The sequence below is a fragment of the Xenopus tropicalis genome, chromosome 4, assembly GCF_000004195.4.
Source record: "Xenopus tropicalis strain Nigerian chromosome 4, UCB_Xtro_10.0, whole genome shotgun sequence".
NCBI classification, from domain to species: domain Eukaryota; kingdom Metazoa; phylum Chordata; class Amphibia; order Anura; family Pipidae; genus Xenopus; species Xenopus tropicalis.
This window is the reverse complement of record NC_030680.2, coordinates 84,793,224-84,811,452: the sequence shown is the minus strand read 5'-3', so window position 1 is coordinate 84,811,452 and position 18,229 is coordinate 84,793,224. Positions and strand designations below refer to the sequence as shown.

At 39.7% G+C, this 18,229-nt stretch overlaps 1 protein-coding gene across 3 annotated transcripts in view; it reads left to right on the top strand.

Annotated features, from left to right (window-relative positions):
* The window catches only part of ror1 (receptor tyrosine kinase-like orphan receptor 1), a 177,336-nt gene that overhangs the window by 141,345 nt on the left and 17,762 nt on the right, over positions 1-18,229 (top strand). For all 3 annotated transcript variants that reach the window (XM_004913930.4, XM_004913932.4, XM_002931613.5), the window contains 2 exons: positions 15,408-15,532; positions 16,565-16,888. In XM_004913930.4, the coding sequence (XP_004913987.1) occupies positions 15,408-15,532; positions 16,565-16,888 (449 nt within the window). The remainder of the gene's footprint in view (positions 1-15,407; positions 15,533-16,564; positions 16,889-18,229) is intronic.

Here is an 18,229-nt window from a genome sequence, read left to right as displayed (position 1 = left end):
ATGCCATAGGACCAGAAGTTCTGAATGCTTTGGGAAGTCTTGTAGAAAAATGCCTGAAGCCCACACAGCCATTTACTGGATTTGGGTACCGCAAATTACGTTTCTTTTCCGGCAAGCAACCCACCCCTCAGGGAGAGGAAGATTTTGAATCATGGATGGATCAGGCTTCACAGGCCGTAGAAGAATGGGACATCCCAGAAACCCAAAAAAAACAAAGAATAGCTGAAAGTTTAAAAGGATTAGCTGCTGACACCATACGCAACTTAAAGATGAGCAAGTTTGATTGCACAGCTAAAGACTATTTAGAAGTGCTGCATGATGTGTTCGGGAGAACAGAGAAGGCGTCTGACCTCCTGTACCAGTTTGAGCATACATACCAAGAGGTTGGTGAAAAATTATCTGATTATATTAATCGCTTAGACAAAATACTCCACCAGATCATCCTAAAGAAGGGAGTGGACCCAAAAGTAGCTGATCAGGTGCGGATTGGTCAGATTTTGCAAGGAGCTCAAGCTATGGATCCCATCATGTGGAAACTGAGGATGAGAGACAGAAGAGAAACTCTCACCTATTCACAGTTGGTTAAAGAAGTGAGGGAAGAGGAAGCACTGCTGGAAGCCAAATCTCAGACTTCAACTCAAGCTGCAAGCGGAAGTAAGCCGGAGCTTGCAACAGTACATACCACCCAAACAGGGGTCATGGTCCCAAGTGTTGTGAGTACCGAGGTATCACAGCTACAAGCGCAAGTGTCCACACTAACAGAAGCAATAACCCAAGTTACCAGATCCGTTGCAGAGCTGCAGAAGATTGTGGTAGTTTTAGCTGAAGGGAAGGATACCCCTGCCAAAGCATCTACAGTGAGACCTAAGGGAGAATCTGCAAAGCCCAGGTCCATAGCTATATCTGGATTTTGTTTTCCCTGTGGAGAAACAGGGCATATGAAGCGACAATGTCCCAATGCTGAAAATTTGAGAAAAGTAAATGAACTGCTATTGGCAAGTGCGATGCAGGAAAACTTCAGAGGGCCTCAGTGAAGGAGCCAGCTGAGTGCCCAGCTAAAAGGAGCTCAAGGAAGACCAACAGAAACAGAAGTCTCATTGGATCTAACCTTCCAAATGCTTCTAGCAGGGAAAGGGGGAAAGTACCCACTGTGGCCCCTTTCAACTCATCTAAGTCAGTTAGCAAAAGCGGAAAACCAGCTCAGCAAGAGTCTTGGCATCGAAACTCACCAAGAATCACTACAAATGAATCCTGTCCTCAAACAGAAGCTTTAAAAGGCTGGAAGCAGCCAACTGTTCCTCAAAAACATGCTGACTGTCGCACTGCTGAGCAGCACAGAAAAGAGGAATTACCTGAAGGCTTAGTGGGACCTTCTCCTATAGTGACAGTAAAGATAGAAGATGTGTACAGTAAGGCATTACTGGATACTGGTGCACAAATCACTATCTTGTTTAGAGACTTCTACCAGAAATATTTAAAGCATTTGCCTCTTTTGAAACTAGAAGACTTGCAGATCTGGGGACTAAGTGATACTAAGTTTCCCTATTATGGCTATGTCTCACTGAAACTAGAATTTCCCAGCTCTGTTGTGGGGTCAACGGAAGTTTTTGAAACTCTTGCTGTTGTGTGTCCAAGACCAAAAGAAAAGAGTATAGCTTCTATTCTAGTGGGGACCAACACCGACCTTGTCAGGAGAATGCTGAAGCCTCAGCTAACTCAAGAACATCCAACACTACATCCACTTCTGAGACCAGCATTTTGTGCCCTTCAGAAGGAAAAGGACAACAAGAGAGAGGAAATAGGACATGTATGGACTCTATCTGGGAAAGAATATGTAATACCCCCTGGTCATGTCAAGTGTTTCAAAGCCAAAGTAAGGATGTGTGGGCAAGCAGCCACATCTCATCTTATGATGGAAATGGATCCAGAATTACAACTGCCACCTGGACTTGAGTTAGTACCAGAAATCTGGCCTGTTGACAAGCTGAAACATCCTTATGATACTGTATCTGTGGGACTGATGAATAAAGGAAGTACCCCTATTGTTCTTAGCTCACAAGTGCGTTTGGGTAATGTACACGCTGCCACTCCCTTACCTGCTTCTGTTTTGACAAGTGACAAGGGAAATGCGGAACAGTTGAAGCTGGAAGATGTTGATATAGGAGGTGGTCTGCTGACACCTGAATGGGTATCCAGAGTTAAAAAGAGGTTGATGAAGAGGAGGAATTGTTTCTCCACCAGTGAGCTTGATGTGGGGTGTGCAAAAAGTGCACAACACCATATAAGATTAAAAGAAGACCGGCCATTCAGAGAACGTTCCAGAAGGGTTGCTCCAGGTGATTTGGAGGACTTGAGAAAACATCTGGAAGACCTCAAAGCGGCTGGAATAATTAAAGAGTCAAGAAGCCCATATGCTTCTCCCATTGTTGTTGTCAGAAAGAAGAATGGATCAATTCGCATGTGTGTTGATTATCGCACTCTGAATCAGCGAACCATTCCTGACCAGTACACCACACCTAGAATCGAAGATGCTCTTAATTGCCTGGTGGGCAGCAAATGGTTCAGTGTGTTAGACTTGAGGAGTGGATACTATCAAATCCCTATGCACCCTGAAGATAAGGAAAAGACTGCATTCATTACTCCTTTGGGGTTTTTCGAATTTGATCGCCTGCCTCAGGGCCTCTCAGGTGCTCCCGCAACTTTCCAGAGGATCATGGAAAAAACAGTTGGAGATATGCATCTCCTGGAAGTCCTAGTCTACCTTGATGACATTATTGTCTTTGGGAAGACACTAGAGGAACATGAAGAGAGACTGATGAAAGTACTGGACAGACTTGAAAAAGAAGGGCTGAAGTTGTCCCTGGATAAATGTAAGTTTTTCCAATCTTCAGTGACCTATGTGGGACATGTGGTGTCCGCAGAAGGAATATCAACTGATCCCAGCAAAATTGAAGCTGTGACATCTTGGCCCAGACCCAGAACCATCACAGAACTGCGGTCTTTTCTTGGGTTTTGTGGTTATTATAGGAGGTTTGTGGAAGGGTTCTCAAAGACAGCTAGACCACTCAGCCAACTGCTGCAAAATGATATAGGAGTTGATGAAACCGATGAAGACATTCTTTTGAAGAAGCCAAAGGGACCAAGGAAATCTAAAGAGTGCATAGAGAACCGTTGGACTTCCGAGTGTGAAGGGGCATTTGAACAGCTTAAGTATTGTCTTACACATGCCCCAGTACTGGCTTATGCTGATTCAAGAAAACCATATACATTACATGTTGATGCTAGCAGAGAAGGTTTGGGAGGAGTCCTTTACCAGGAGCATGACCAGAAACTGAGACCTGTAGCCTTTATCAGTCGAAGCTTATCTCCAACAGAGAGAAATTACCCTGCACACAAATTGGAATTCCTAGCTCTGAAGTGGGCTGTGGTTGATAAGCTGCATGACTACCTTTATGGAGCTGAATTTGAAGTCCAGACTGACAACAACCCTTTAACATATATCCGGACCACTGCCAAGCTAGATGCTACTGGACATAGATGGATGGCTGCTTTATCCAACTACAATTTCAGTTTAAAGTATCGTCCAGGACATCAGAATGGGGATGCTGATGGTTTGTCAAGAAGGCCACATGCAGACTCACACCCTGAGGATGAATGGGTGGAAATTCCAGCACCAGGAGTGAGAGCTATGTGCCAGATGGTAGCTTACTGTCAGCAAACCGAATGTTGGGCCCGGAAGCTGAGTCTGCCAGATTCAAGCATACCCCAAGCCTACTGTAATCTTGTTTCATTGCAAGGCTACTCTTTACCAGCTTTGAGCAACAGTGATCTCAGGAGAGACCAGAGAAATGACCCCCTGGGACAGTTATGTGTTGCTGCTTTGGAGAATAAAAAGGTTGATATACTTCATACAGATTCTCATCCACTAGCAAGTATTCTAGCAAAAGAATGGCACAGACTACAGATACGAAATGGCCTAGTGTATAGAAGGTCCCCTAGTGTTCTTGACAATGAAAAGTGGCAATTGTTGCTTCCCCGAAAGTATCAAGAAGTGGTACTTCAGTCACTGCATGATGAACATGGCCATTTGGGCTATGACAAAACTCTGGGACTTGTAAGAGACAGATTCTACTGGCCATGTATGAAACAGGATGTTGAAGACTATTGTCGTTCATGCCTTCGCTGTATCCAGAGAAAGACTTTGCCCACTAAAGCTGCCCCATTAGGTCAAATGGAGAGTAGTGGACCTATGGAACTTGTCTGTATAGACTTTCTCTGCATTGAACCCGATGAAGGTGGAATCAGCAATGTGCTGGTAGTGACTGATCACTATACCAGATATGCTCAGGCATTCCCAGCTCGTGACCAAAAAGCTGTCACAGTGGCCAAGCTACTGGTTGAAAAGTTCTTTATACATTATGGTCTGCCAAAAAGAATACACTCTGATCAAGGGCGTGACTTTGAAAGCAAACTCATCTATGAACTACTTACGCTTCTGGGAGTTCAAAAGAGTCGTACATCTCCTTATCACCCTCAAGGTGATCCCCAGCCAGAGCGTTTCAATAGGACTTTGCTAGATATGTTAGGAACACTGTCTGCTGAGAAGAAGAGTCAATGGAGTAGACATGTGGCTACAGTAGTGCATGCTTATAATAGCACTAAGAATGATGCTACAGGATTTTCACCCTACTTCCTAATGTTTGGAAGGGAAGCTCGTCTTCCTGTTGATTTGACTTTTGGAGTTACAGCTGATGATACTCCTTTGCGATCTCATGCCAGTTATGTAGAAAGACTCAAGAAGAACCTCAAAGAAGCCTATGATCTAGCTGAACATGCAAGTGGTAAGAGGCATCAACGGAACAAAGCTCATTATGATAAGAACGTGAAATTGCATGATTTGCAACCCGGTGATAGAGTTCTGTTGAGAAATTTGGGCCTGCATGGAAAGCACAAACTAGCTAATCGATGGGGCTCTGAGATCTACATTATTTGCTCTCAGCTACCTAACATTCCAGTCTATCAAGTCCGCCCCGAAGGCAAAGAAGGACCTATAAAAACCTGGCACCGCAATAATTTGATGCCTTTGGCAGAGTCAGTGAGGCTTATAAACTCTGAACCTACAATGTCTCAGCGCAGGCCTAACTCAAGGCGATCTAGGAGACTAAAACAGAGACAAGATGCCCTTCCTGCTGTTCAACACTCAGGTACATCCCCAGAAGAGGAAGAAGACAGTGAGGATGAATGGGGATTGGATGGACTTTTCTATGACAATATTCAAAATTCCATCAACAGTAATCTCAATGCAGATGCATCAGAATTCATCCCTTGTCAAACTGAACAACCAGTTTCTAGCAATAGACTGACAGATGTTTCCATGCCTCAGGCAGAATTCAATGTCACTGAAAGTTTTGACAGTAATCCTGATGGCAGTGGTACAGTGTTGGAGAAAAAGATTGAGGCTGTTCAAGAAGAGATTTTAGAAGAAGACAACATACAGGCTGAAAACTTAGATATTGAATGTGTGACAAGTGATCAACCCTCAGAACAAAGTTCTTCAGTTAATGTCTTTGAACCAAGGCCTCAGAGACTGGTGAAACCCCCACAGAGACTCACATATGATACTTTAGGGAATAGTACTCAAGAGCCTGTGGTCACTGCTCATCGTAGAATCTACGCCCATGTTCCCTCCGCTTTCTACTCAGTTGGTGACACCACACCTCAGTTGACTTCTACAGTTGAGATACCACGTTATAAAACAGTGGTTGAGTTAATGGTACACTAATGTTATAATTGTATTTTGCTGGTAAATTACTTTTGACTTGGGAGGACCCAAGTATTTTCAGTGGGGAGAGAGTGTAGCCATTCTGCTAACATGGCTATTAAATAACTGTACAAAGTATAATTCTGTGTATAATCATATTGCTGGGACTTGTAATTCTATTAATCTTCAGCACTGAAACAGTTAATTGCTGAAGACTTTGCTGGGCTTGCAGGAAGAAGGAAGATTCCTCCCACCAATAGGAGAGCAGCTTTCAGACTGAGGAGTTTGTAGCCAGTGAGAGAAAGACTTACTTCAGGGAGAGGAGAACTTTCTGGAGCTGTGAGGGGGAGGGCTGGAAGGAGAGAAACGCAGGGGTGTATCCAAGGGAGAGCATGCACAGAGCTGGGCTGTATGGGAGGTGGAATCCCTTTTCTCCAGAGTGACCAGTGACTGTCTGCTCTCTGAAGAGGTGTTTTACAGACCACTGCTTCTTCTGCCTAATACCTGGAGAAACTACTTTATTACTGCAGTGTGAAGGAAGCTGAGACAGCAGTGATCGGCTGATAGTGGATCCAGTCTATTGGTATGCTTTATCCTCTGCCTATATTGCAGCCCCTGCACACTCACAGGCCCAGTTTTCAGTGAGTGATTCCTGTGGATAACCAGTACTGTTTTATGTGCCTTGTGGATTACAAGTACTAATATATATGAGCTCCAACTGCCGGCCCTGCTGCTTATACTAACACTGGCCAGTGTTCAGGGAACTTGACTTAAACAAAATCTTAATCTGAGTTGATTATATCAGTCTGTTTATATAAGTCTGTTATCTAAAGTGCATTCAACAATTCATTGTCATTTGCTATTCACTGTTTGATATTGCATTGCTGATGTAACTTTGTGTTCAGATGCTACAGCCTATTTGTTGACACATATCGCTAGTAGAGAGATTGTTCAATTTATCTTTGTTAGTGGGTCTCCGGATCCAATAAAAGTGCTTAGCATTATACTGCTGGTTTATGTGTATCACTGGGGGTTGTGGGTGTCACCAAAGGTGGTCGAGAGCAGGACCCATATAACACAGCTACACCTACGGGTGCGCTACATATATACATATATAAAAATAAAATAAGGCGACAAGGTTAATACATAGAACTGTAAAATTATAATTTTATGGGGGGTTTTTTGTTATTCAAGTTAGAAAGAACATCCATAGGGAATGTAAAAGGTCTAAAGTGTAAAAATACTGAAAACAAAAAGAAAATTAGAACTGAATAAAGGAGAGATAAGAAATGGGATAGTGGGCATAGCTAGGGTCCATGTTGGGGCACAAAGAAGGCAACATATTGTGCTTTCAGTCCATAGTAACATTTTTACATTAGTAAAAATCACCCTGGCATCAGATCATAGTGTCATAACATTACTAGGCACTGAGAGTTTGTTTCTCTCCAAGAGAAAGTTCTGATTTTGTCTGCTGAAATTGTTAGAGTAGCGATGTTACTGGGCCTCAACACATGGGTAAGCTGACCTGTGCTATCAAGATATATTGAAATTGTACTTTAGGCGTTACTGGGCCCATACACTCCTAGGCCCAGACAGCAGGGTCTGCTTACTCTGAAGTTACATTGAGAGCTAAAATATTTCTGCAGCACCCACAAGGTAAAACTGGAGACACAGTTTTGGCATGGAATGCCTTACAGGGTCAGCAGCCATTGACTGGGATCTCTAGAATTGTTAGAACATTCCCCTATATTATTGGTGTTCCATTATCAGCATAATTGGGTAAACCAGTTGATGCTGACCAGTCTCTTGTAGGCTAGTAATAATGACATTTGTCTCGTTAAATATAAGCATTTCATATTATACTTGCAGGAGCAACTCTGTTTTCTATAGGGAAAGTTTTTTTCAATATGAAACAGCACTTTATTAAATATTCTTTTAAAAAAAACTATGCAAGTTGGTGTGTTGCAGAATGTATATAGTGGGATATTTTCTCTCTAATTACACAAGTTGGCTGTAGAAACCATACATATGGCTCAAGAGTATTATTGGCCACAAGCCAAGTGCAGGTGTTATGGGACATCCTACCTCCTCTGTGCACGAATAAAGACAAAATAAGTGATTTAAATAGAGGTTACAAATTTAGTGAATCTCATCTAAATCATTATTGGGGTAAATATAAAGGCATAATGTAAAAATAACCAATATGCACAGGGACATAAACAAATTCCTGACACTTATCCTTCTAAAAAGTAAATGTATTGTGATATATTTAAAAAAAAAATAAACAGACACGGTCAGTTTGTTAAATAATATGCTGAAACCTTGTATACAATAAAATATTTAGCTCGACCATATCATTAGAGGTAGCAATTAGCAGATTGAACAATTAAAATGTATACATTTAATTTGGCAATTACATGTTTTGTTTTTTTTATCAAATAAGCAAACACAAAATATTTCAGTCACATAAATCAGAAGGGGCATACTGTAATTAATTCACAACAATTAATTAACAGGCAGCCATGTGAAGAGGTTACCTTTTTTGGCTGTAATTTATAGAATCCTCCTAGGCCCCAGGGCTTAGTTCTGGACCTATCTTTATAAATACAGCTCTTCACACAAAGAATCTTGGAGCCTGTACGTACATTAGAGTTTTTGGCTTTGTTAGAGTTCCCTCAGCCCTTTCTCACACTTCACTATCAATAAGCATCAGACATTAAGTTTACGAGATATAATTAAAGCTGCTGACAGCACTGGATACATCATGTAGTTGTGCCGTTCTACATCAGGTTGTGTTTAGTGTTGTTGCTGCATCAGCTATTCACTGATGACAATATTGGTGATGATAATGTGGGTAAAATAATGCACATATAAACTTTTTGTTAACCATGAAAAATTACCTTATGTTATTTAGAATGACTGCGGTGGAAATAAATGTATGCAGATATCATTTTTCTGCTCCAAAAGTAGGATTTCTGTCTATTTCAAACCATTCCGTATCCCTGTAACTCACAAGAGAGGCAAGTTAAGAAGCAACTCCTTTCTGAATTTTCTGTTGTACTTCCCTTTTGTTGAAGAGTAGCATTATTGGAAAATTATTCAAATGGATGTACTGATTTTTAGATTTATTGTGTTAATATTTTATTATGCAACCATACTGGAGGGAAGGCTTTTATCGTTGTTGATGCAGGACAGATGGATCAGAAAATGTTCGAGTTAGTTGGCAGTTTAAGCTTATTTGGGTTGACTATGTAACCAGCAACATGTCTCATAAGTGGGGTGGTGACCTCCAAACAGGACGCAGATGATGTTTTTGCTGCAGTCAATATTTACAAAATCCACACCCTTACTGGGGCATTCTGTTATTTCAGGGATACCGACCAACTTTCTATCCTCCAGGCCCGACTTACTGTAAAAAAATGGGGATATGGTATCCTAGCATTCTCATACCATATATTAGAGCAGCAACCTGACTGTGACCCATATATAATTAAAGGGACAGTTGATTGGTTGCTATAGATGATTAGACCTGTAACAATTATACAGTATTGCATTGTACAAATACATGATTTCTAAGTGTCTAAACTGAGTCAGGCAAAGAAGTTTGAGTGGCTGTACTTTGAATTAAAAAAAAGGCTCCTACCCAAGAAAGTGAGTTATGATGACATGTATTTGGTTATTTTAATTATGCCAGTATATGTCTTCAGTGGCAGTTAAGTGACTATGTGTTTACCCAGCTCAGTAATTTTGGGAAGAAATGTCATCCAAGGATCGCCCAGGGAACTTTTAAGCTGAGCTGATCCTGAGATTCTTAAAATATAAATGCATAAAGTAAAACATTCCATTAATTTTGTCTGTTTTTATTTGTTGGTCAGGGCTGTAGTTAGAAGAAACTCAAAGCCAATTCTGAGAAGTGGAAAATTACATAATTTGTCATGTCTATCCTGTGGGGCCCTCTAGCCATAGCTGCACTAAAACTTCTAATATCTCCCAGCAGGCTATGGGGTTCAGGGGGCTGCTGTTAACAAACAACTGAGGGGCTAATTATATCCAACAAAGTGAACCCTTGGATCCTGGAGCTAAGGGAGATGGCCCTCTCAGTCCTACTCTAAAACTAGATCTGTGTAAGTCCTTTTGTTCTTATACAACCAGTTAATTATATTCATATAATGAAATCCTTATATGAATACTGCAGGACTATAAGTCACCTGTCATGCCATTACACACTGGCACCATCTTAAGCACTCTCACAACTGGAAATTAGTCCACAAATTAGAGACTTAATGCACTGTGTGACCATGCTAAATTGGCCAGAAATCCATAGACTCTGACATTTACCTTCAAAACCATCAGTGTCATTGTGAAACCAGTAGGATTTCTGGCCTAAAGAGGAGCACACCTAAGGCAAGCCCCTGCTCTCATTCACCTTAAACCTTCTACACAACACTTGTCACCTCAGCTGCATCCACCCACATACCCCCCACTCACAATTCGCAGACTGAATCCCCCTCACATTCAGACTGCAGTCCAGCAGTAAGCTAGAGATACAGTGTGCAGGAGACCTACAGAAGGCCCAAAACTAAGGGTAGGCAGACATAAGAGGTACGTGCCCAGCACCTCCCCTCCCCTGTTGCGCTCTAGTCACGTGCCTACCTCTTATTCCAGCTTTGGTTTTAAGACATTTAAAGCACATTGTGTTTGCAAAGTATGGGGCATCATGACAAGGAAACCATGTGAAACCAAGTAAACTATTTAATTTGACCAAATTTTCATTTGAGGCACCTGTTTACTTAAACTGTTCGCCAAGGATTGGACATCCGCAAAGGTTACCTCATTCGTTATGCCAGGCTGCTTGAGCTTGTGCCAATAATGGGAATAATTTTATCTTACTTTAGATTAGCATTCACCGCTGATTCTAGAAAAAGCATGTATTTTTTTAAATTCTGTCATTTTTTGTCAATCCCTTTAACGTTAAGCTTCTTGTGAAACTGAGAAATGTTTCCATATTTCTATCAGCTTGTTTAGATATAAATTGTGTGAGAAATATGCTCAGCATATGGAAAATTATAAAAAACTCAATTGGACTTGAAGTAATCACATATACCTTTTTTAACGCATACAGTGAAAATGCATAAAGCATGTGTAACACAGCCATAATGCATCAACCAACCCCCTATGTAAGCATGAATTCTACACCAGTAGATATCCCTTGTTTAAAACCTCTGATATCAATATATTTACAACATGATGAACTTGCGCTATTATTTTAAAACTAATCTCCCTTAAAGGAGAAGGAAAGTCATTTTGGCAGGAGAGGGGAAAGAGAAGAGAATTGAGCAGACTCTGGCCATGGGAATTAAGGATGTTTTTAAGAGAGGAAGTCAGACTCTGGAACATCATGTTTACAAAAAAAGAGACAAGAAATCATGTGTTTTTTTTTGATAGAGGACACCATGCTACTAAGTATTCTGTGAAACCAAACAATTATTGAGAAAATATGCTATACGTAGCATAAGCTTCTAAAGTATTCAAGTTTACAGTTTGGGTGAGGTTAGCTTTCCTGACATAGAAACAATTTCTGGGGACTCGGGACAAGCAGAGAAAAAATGTTGTTATAACAACTTGAAAGATCATTTAACATCCTAAAATGAAAGTAAGGAATTGTGTATAAGGACATATTGGATAGTATAATTATAAATAATGGAAATTAGCTATTATGCTAGTGTAGCCCCACTTATCTACAGGCCGAGAACCTGCCAGTGAAACAGGAACCTAAGAGCATTAGTAAGGTTGAGCAAGCCGATCATTGTTTTCTATTTAAGGTTACCCAGTGGCCCATACTACTAAAAAAGTATATTTTTAATTAAATGTATTATTTAAGGGTCATAGACCATGGGGAGATATGATGCCCGTGGTTAAATTTTGGCTACCACAGACAACGTATTTTCACGAAATGCGTTCCCACTGGGAAGACATACACGTAGCTTTGTTTCTCGAAGTCGCGTAAATTTTCCTCCTGCAATAATCTCCCCGTGGGCCATGGCTCTAAAGCAGGGTTTTATATGTGAGCTGTTTTATGCATTATGTTTTTATAGAGACCTAAATTGTTTGGGGGTATAGTTTTCCTTTAACAACTGCACAACTAGTGACTAGTTTAGAAGGAACATTAGAGAGAGAAAGCCATTTTGGCATTTTACTGCCAGTAGATTTACTGCATTAGTGCCACCTAGATCATTATGTTTATTCTGCAGCAAGCATTACCATACCTGAGAAAACAGCCCTAAAAGCTTTCTCTGTTTGTTGAAGATTGCAGCTGCCATTTTAGCTTGGTCGTCTTAGCTTCCTGTTTGCAGTCTAGCTGTTATAGCTCAGATGACACATTTCTAAGGGAGGGAGGAGTGAGTTTTATGAATTCTTATGGGAGTGGGGAGCAGGAGAGGGGAGAGAGGAGAGAACTGTGCAGACTCTGGCCCCAAATGAATGAAGGATTTTTCTGAGAGAGGACTTCAGATTCCCCAAGAACATATTTACAAAAAAAGAGAGAAGAAATCCTGTGTTTCTTTTGATAGAGGACTTATTGCATCTTTTCTGTGAGTGCTTATGGCTGTATTTACATAGACCTTTCTGAGAAATCTTACTTAGTTTTTACCTTTCCTTCTCCTTCTTTTTACCATTCCTTTAAGGAATTCCCTTCCATGTTCTGCAACAGAAATACCAACTTAAACATAGTAATATATATATTACTATATTATATACATAATATATATATATATATATATATATATATTAAAAATAATAAATCAATATCAAAATCATTCCTGCCAAATGCAGGCCTAAAGTGGAGGATAGTGTAGATAAGTAAATAAAAGCCTTCATTTACATTACAGATGCGTATAAGTGCAAGATTATGTGCAGTTTATATCCAGTGTTACTGCTCAACCTGTGTGTTTTTCAGATAAATTATTTGTAGATTCCCTAAACTTAAAAGTACCCAACAACAAATAGCAATATAACGATTTTCTAACATGCTTATAAAACTTCAAAATAATAACATTAAAAGGAAGCCATAAAACTGTATACTCGGCATTGACAGTCCATGTTTATGTTTAATAAAAGACTGATTTATACCTCTGATCCCAATCTATATATATATATGTATATCTTTGTATATTTCTATAGCTAGTAACAGCTGCCCTTTCTTCTGATCCTGTTTATAACAGGGTATAAATCATGATAGATTTGTATTTGCTTTTATTTTGAACATTTTCATTTTACATGACTTCATGGCAGATGTGCTTTGTAAGTAGAAAACATGCAGTGAACACTCAGTAGAAGCTTTGCTTTCGTCTCAGACATATTCCATTTGCCTTTTTTTCCCTTCCACCATCATTTCAGTATTAGCACTCTATTAAACATATTCTTGGTATCACAGGGAAAAAACGAAATATTACACACACACATAGGCATATGCACACGCGCACACACACACGCACACACACACACTTCCCTGTCTTGGTTCTGCAAGTCTGCATCCCCCTCACACTAATGCTTTTCTTGTCCAAGCGCCCAATATTTCAGCCCCTGAACAATCTTACATTACTGTTACAGTCCTGCTGTGGAACTGAGCCAGGATGTTGAAAAGCCTACATGGAGCTAAGATCTTTGGCCAGAATATAATCTAAACAGAAAAATGAACGTTCTTTCATATCACAAAGCACTCTTGCAATTGGACATCACTGGGATGTACGTTACCTACAGGAGTGCCAAAAGACAGCATGATAAATTAGGGCTACTCACAATTTATTTGGCCACTTGTGAATGTCTCTCTGTATACCCAGTTAATAAATGTTGTAGCCCTTGTGAATTATTTAGAGTGAAATTTGTTCTGCTTTGCTAGTGACGCAATGACCCTTTTTCATTAAAAAAGAAATACGAGTTCTATTAAATGTAATAAAATCACACCATATTTTTTAATATGCAATATATTACAGGAATGAATTCTCCCAATCAGGATGACATATATTAACATTTCAGAATTAGAACACTTTTGGCCATACATCTCCTAACCCTGGGTACACCCAAATCCACTTAGTGACAACATCTCTTTCCCATACAAAACCTTTTTTGTCACAGGACAGATGGCAGGTATACTATTTGGACTGTCACCCAATATGGTATCCAGGTTATATGTTCAGCAAGGTCAAAAAGATTAGTTACGCAGACAAACAAAAAACAGACAGAATGATGCCTCTCATATATGATCTAAAGAAATCTTTATTTGTTTGACTGCTGTTTATAACAACGTGGGCTTCAGTTGTTTTTGAAATTATTATATAATTATAAAGTTATTTGAGTTTTAGGCAGGCCTGGTTTAAAAGCAATCTAATGCTCTGATATGGCTGATGAATGGGAAGAAGATCCAGCATTATTGGTTGGAAAATCTGCTACACTGTGTAAGGCACTATGCCAGGAAAAGGAGAAATATTTTTAAACTCATTGGGCACTTTTAGCATGTGTGTTGATATTTGCCAGCTTTGGTAAATTGGACAATGCCACCAAGGCACACTCTCAGTCTGGATATTTCATACAAAAGGTTGTTTTTTAGTATTATCTATATCACGGATGCATGCTAACAACCTAGACACTGAATTTAGATCTGGATCCAAACCAGTTGGAAACTGCAGTTCATTTTCTGCTCTGTGTATCAGGTAGCTCCATTGGCCATCTTTATAACATCGCGTTTGCTATGTTGCTGTGTGCATTTATGCAGCCAGTAAGTTACTAACAGGCACCCACCATAGGATTTTATGGTATCAGCATTATAAGTGTTAGTAAATTTTTGTTTCCGAGCCAAATATTTGCTTTCTGAAAACTCATCAGACTGTTTGGATATTTTAGCTCTTGTTGCTGCAATTGGAGCAGAAGTTGTCTCATATCTAATTTTCCCCAGATATAAAGTCACTGATCCCTAACACAGCAATGTGATTTAGAACAACGAGTCCATGGCTGTGAGTAAATTTTAAAATGTGACTCTAGGAACGCCACATTCAAATCTGCAAATAACTGTTTTTTTGGGGTTTGCTGGCGCTATATAAATAAATGATGATATGTTGTCTATGTGGGTTTCCTCTGGGTACTCTGGTTTCCCCCCACGCTACAAAAATTTATAGGCAGGTTAATTGGCACCAGATGAAATGGACCCCCTAGTGTGTGTTTTGAGATTATGAATTTAGATTGTCAGCTCCTCTGAGGCCGGCACTTATGTCAGCGATAAAGAATCTCTAAAAGACAATAAGTAAATGGGTCTGTCTTTTAGAAAGGTTATTAAAAAATGAAGCACCTAAACACAAGTTTGAGGTTAAAATGCCTGGGTGTTACCAAAAATCAGTAAGGTGTTTAACTGAGGTGTTTCTCCTAATGAATCGTCTAATGGTATTTGTTGGCTTGGCTACAAGCACTGCAGGTTAGAAATTTACAAAGTGCCGATTTCCTAAGATTTAAAACCGTAATATTAGTTTAGTTCCTCTTTGAAATTGTGTTTTAATAGGGAGAAAGTTGTCATAAAAGGAACATGTGAGTTAGATGCATTGTTTTTTAGCTCCCTCTGCTGGTTATTTCTGAGCACACATGTGTTCTGTTTCTCCAGTGATGATGAGGAAGATGGATACTGCCAGCCGTATAGAGGGATAGCCTGTGCGCGGTTTATCCTGAACCATACCATTTATGTTGAGTCTCTGCATATGCAAGGAGAAATAGAAAACCAAATTACAGGTATGTATTATTATATTTCCATTTTTAAACTTCATTTTAGCATGTTTAATAAAGCAATTTTTACCTGTCTTTGTTTTATTTGTGCCCCCTACATTTCTATGGAACTTTAAATACTTTGAATCATCTTATCATCCAGAAACTTGCACTTGCATCTGGGGTCTAGCTGTACTCTGCACCTAACAGTGAATGTCTCACAATTTTGGGGGTGGGAAGGGGTACCTTTATGCCTCCCCTCTCCTGCCCCTCATGAATACAGAGCTGTATTCATGAGATAAAACACTGTTCCCTGCACTTCAGAGACCTGGGGAAACTCAGAGAAGTGCACAGAAGAGTGCAAACTTTGAAACACATGATGGATTGTACCCATTTGTTTCACTTAATCGATGACCCTTAGGGATTTTGTGAGCCACGGAGCAGTACCATGACCATATAAAGACCTGGCCTCAATTTGTGGGCAGGCTTCAAATGCCCGGACCTAGAATTGTAGAAGTATAGGGGGAAGCATGCTGCCCTCTGGCCACATTTGCACAGGGGACTGGGAGAAAGATTTTGATTCCATTTGAATGCCATTTATATCTCCTGTCCGCCCAGTCACCAGTGAAGAAGATTGCAGTAGAGGCAGAAGGACAGAATGTGGTGGTGGGAAGGTGCTGTAAGCAGCTGGGGAGCATAGGGGCACAGAAGTTTTTAAATTTGCCCTTTACAAAGACACAAGACCACAACCTGAATTCCAATTCTGCTTCCGCTTCCGAGTACTGTGGACAGAGTGTAGAGGAGATTCAAAGAACTGTCAAAATGTTTTGTGAGCACTGTCCCCCTAGGTGATTTATAACTTACACAAATTACATCACTAAACACCGTTTATAGCTGATGACATTGCTAAGCACTGTTTACAAGGGTAGATTTTGCAGGATATTTAGGGTTCTTCTTTTATGAAATTATTCATTAATGGTATCTCTTTAAAAAAACCTGCACAAATGTATTTGGCTTTTAAAGGTTGTTATATTGATGTTATATTTTGCTTTGTTTTAGCTGCATTCACTATGATCGGTACATCCAGTCACCTCTCAGACAAATGTTCCCAGTTTGCAATCCCATCTTTGTGCCATTACGCCTTTCCATACTGTGATGAGAATGCCCCCCATTCGTCTCCAAAACCGCGTGATCTGTGCCGGGATGAGTGTGAGATTCTGGAAAATGTCCTGTGCCAGGCTGAATACATATTTGCCAGATCTAATCCCATGATCTTAATGAGGTTAAAATTACCAAACTGTGAAGACCTCCCACTGCCAGATAGTCTGGAGGCAAGAAACTGTATAAGGATTGGCATTCCAATGACAGAGCCCATCAATAAAAGTAAGTGCAGTCGGCTGACCTCATCAGAGGTGCAATTACCAACACATGTATTTCACCTCAAGGTTTCCCTTTTCTGTAGGCCAAAACAAATTGTATGGGATTCAAGCTTAACAAACTAAACACATTCTGCTGCCAAGGGACCAACCACATCCTAAACCAGGGCAGTTATCTCTTGGGCAGACAATTATTTGTTATGTAGTTAGCACATTGCTCTGGTGGTTCAGTTGAAATACATATAACATTGATTTATTATTGAGAACTTAAAGCGGGTACATTTCTATTATTTCTGTATTTAAACTGGGCAACAATATCTGAGTCTGTACATAAGAAATTCCAGCTCTTCTTTGGAAAATTCATAAATGAGTCTCGGAGCTTTCAATAAGAGTAAAAAAATTGCGTCTTTTACTTTTACTACTTAAAGGCAAACTTTCTTTTTCTTACTTCATTCATTACAGTCATTGTTTTGTAACCTTATAGCTAATGCCACCTGAAGAAATGTATTGGTACTTCTTGCTCCAAGCCTGATTGTTTTAGGGAAAAGATTACAAGTAAAATACAGTTCATCTTTTAATTAGATGATATTAGTGATTGATTAGGATATTCGGTAATATTCTGAGAAAGTTTCCAGTTATTCTTTATTTTTTCAAATGTCTGTGGTTTTTTAACTATTTGGCTTTGTATTTTTCCTTCCTCCAGCCTAAAATGTAAAATGCTTTATGGTTATGGGAATAACCCCAGCATCCACAATGCATATAAATCCTAAAGCTAGATTTGTATTGTTATTATTATTTTAACACTAAGTTTCCTTTTCTGCCCTTCCGCTATTAATCTTTCAGTTTGGCATTCAAACCATTGCCTGATTGCTAGTTTAAAGAAGTCCCTAGCAATCTGATGTGTAAATCTTAAACTGGGAAGCTGCAGAACAAAATATTAAGCCACACAAGTAGATTGTGTATTTACAAGCTATGTATGTCCATAATTTGAGGGATAGTTATAGGCTTGGAAATAATATCATGGCTCTATTCCTCAATTCTAATGAACAATTTGGAGCACATTTATTAAAGGTTTAGGTTAAGGCCCATGCAAACTATTCAGCTTTTAAACAGTTCTTTTCAATTGCACTTTATTATTTATTTTTAATAGTTTATGAATTATTTGCCATCTCCTTCTGACTCTTTACAGCTTTTGCAACAAAACTTTGCTCTGTGCGGCTACAATTTTCTTGTTATTGTTACTTTTCATTACTTATCTTGCTATTCCAGCCCTTCCTGTTTCTCATACAACCACTACCTGGTTGCTAAGGTAACTGGAACCCTGGCAACCTGATAGCTGCTAAAATTC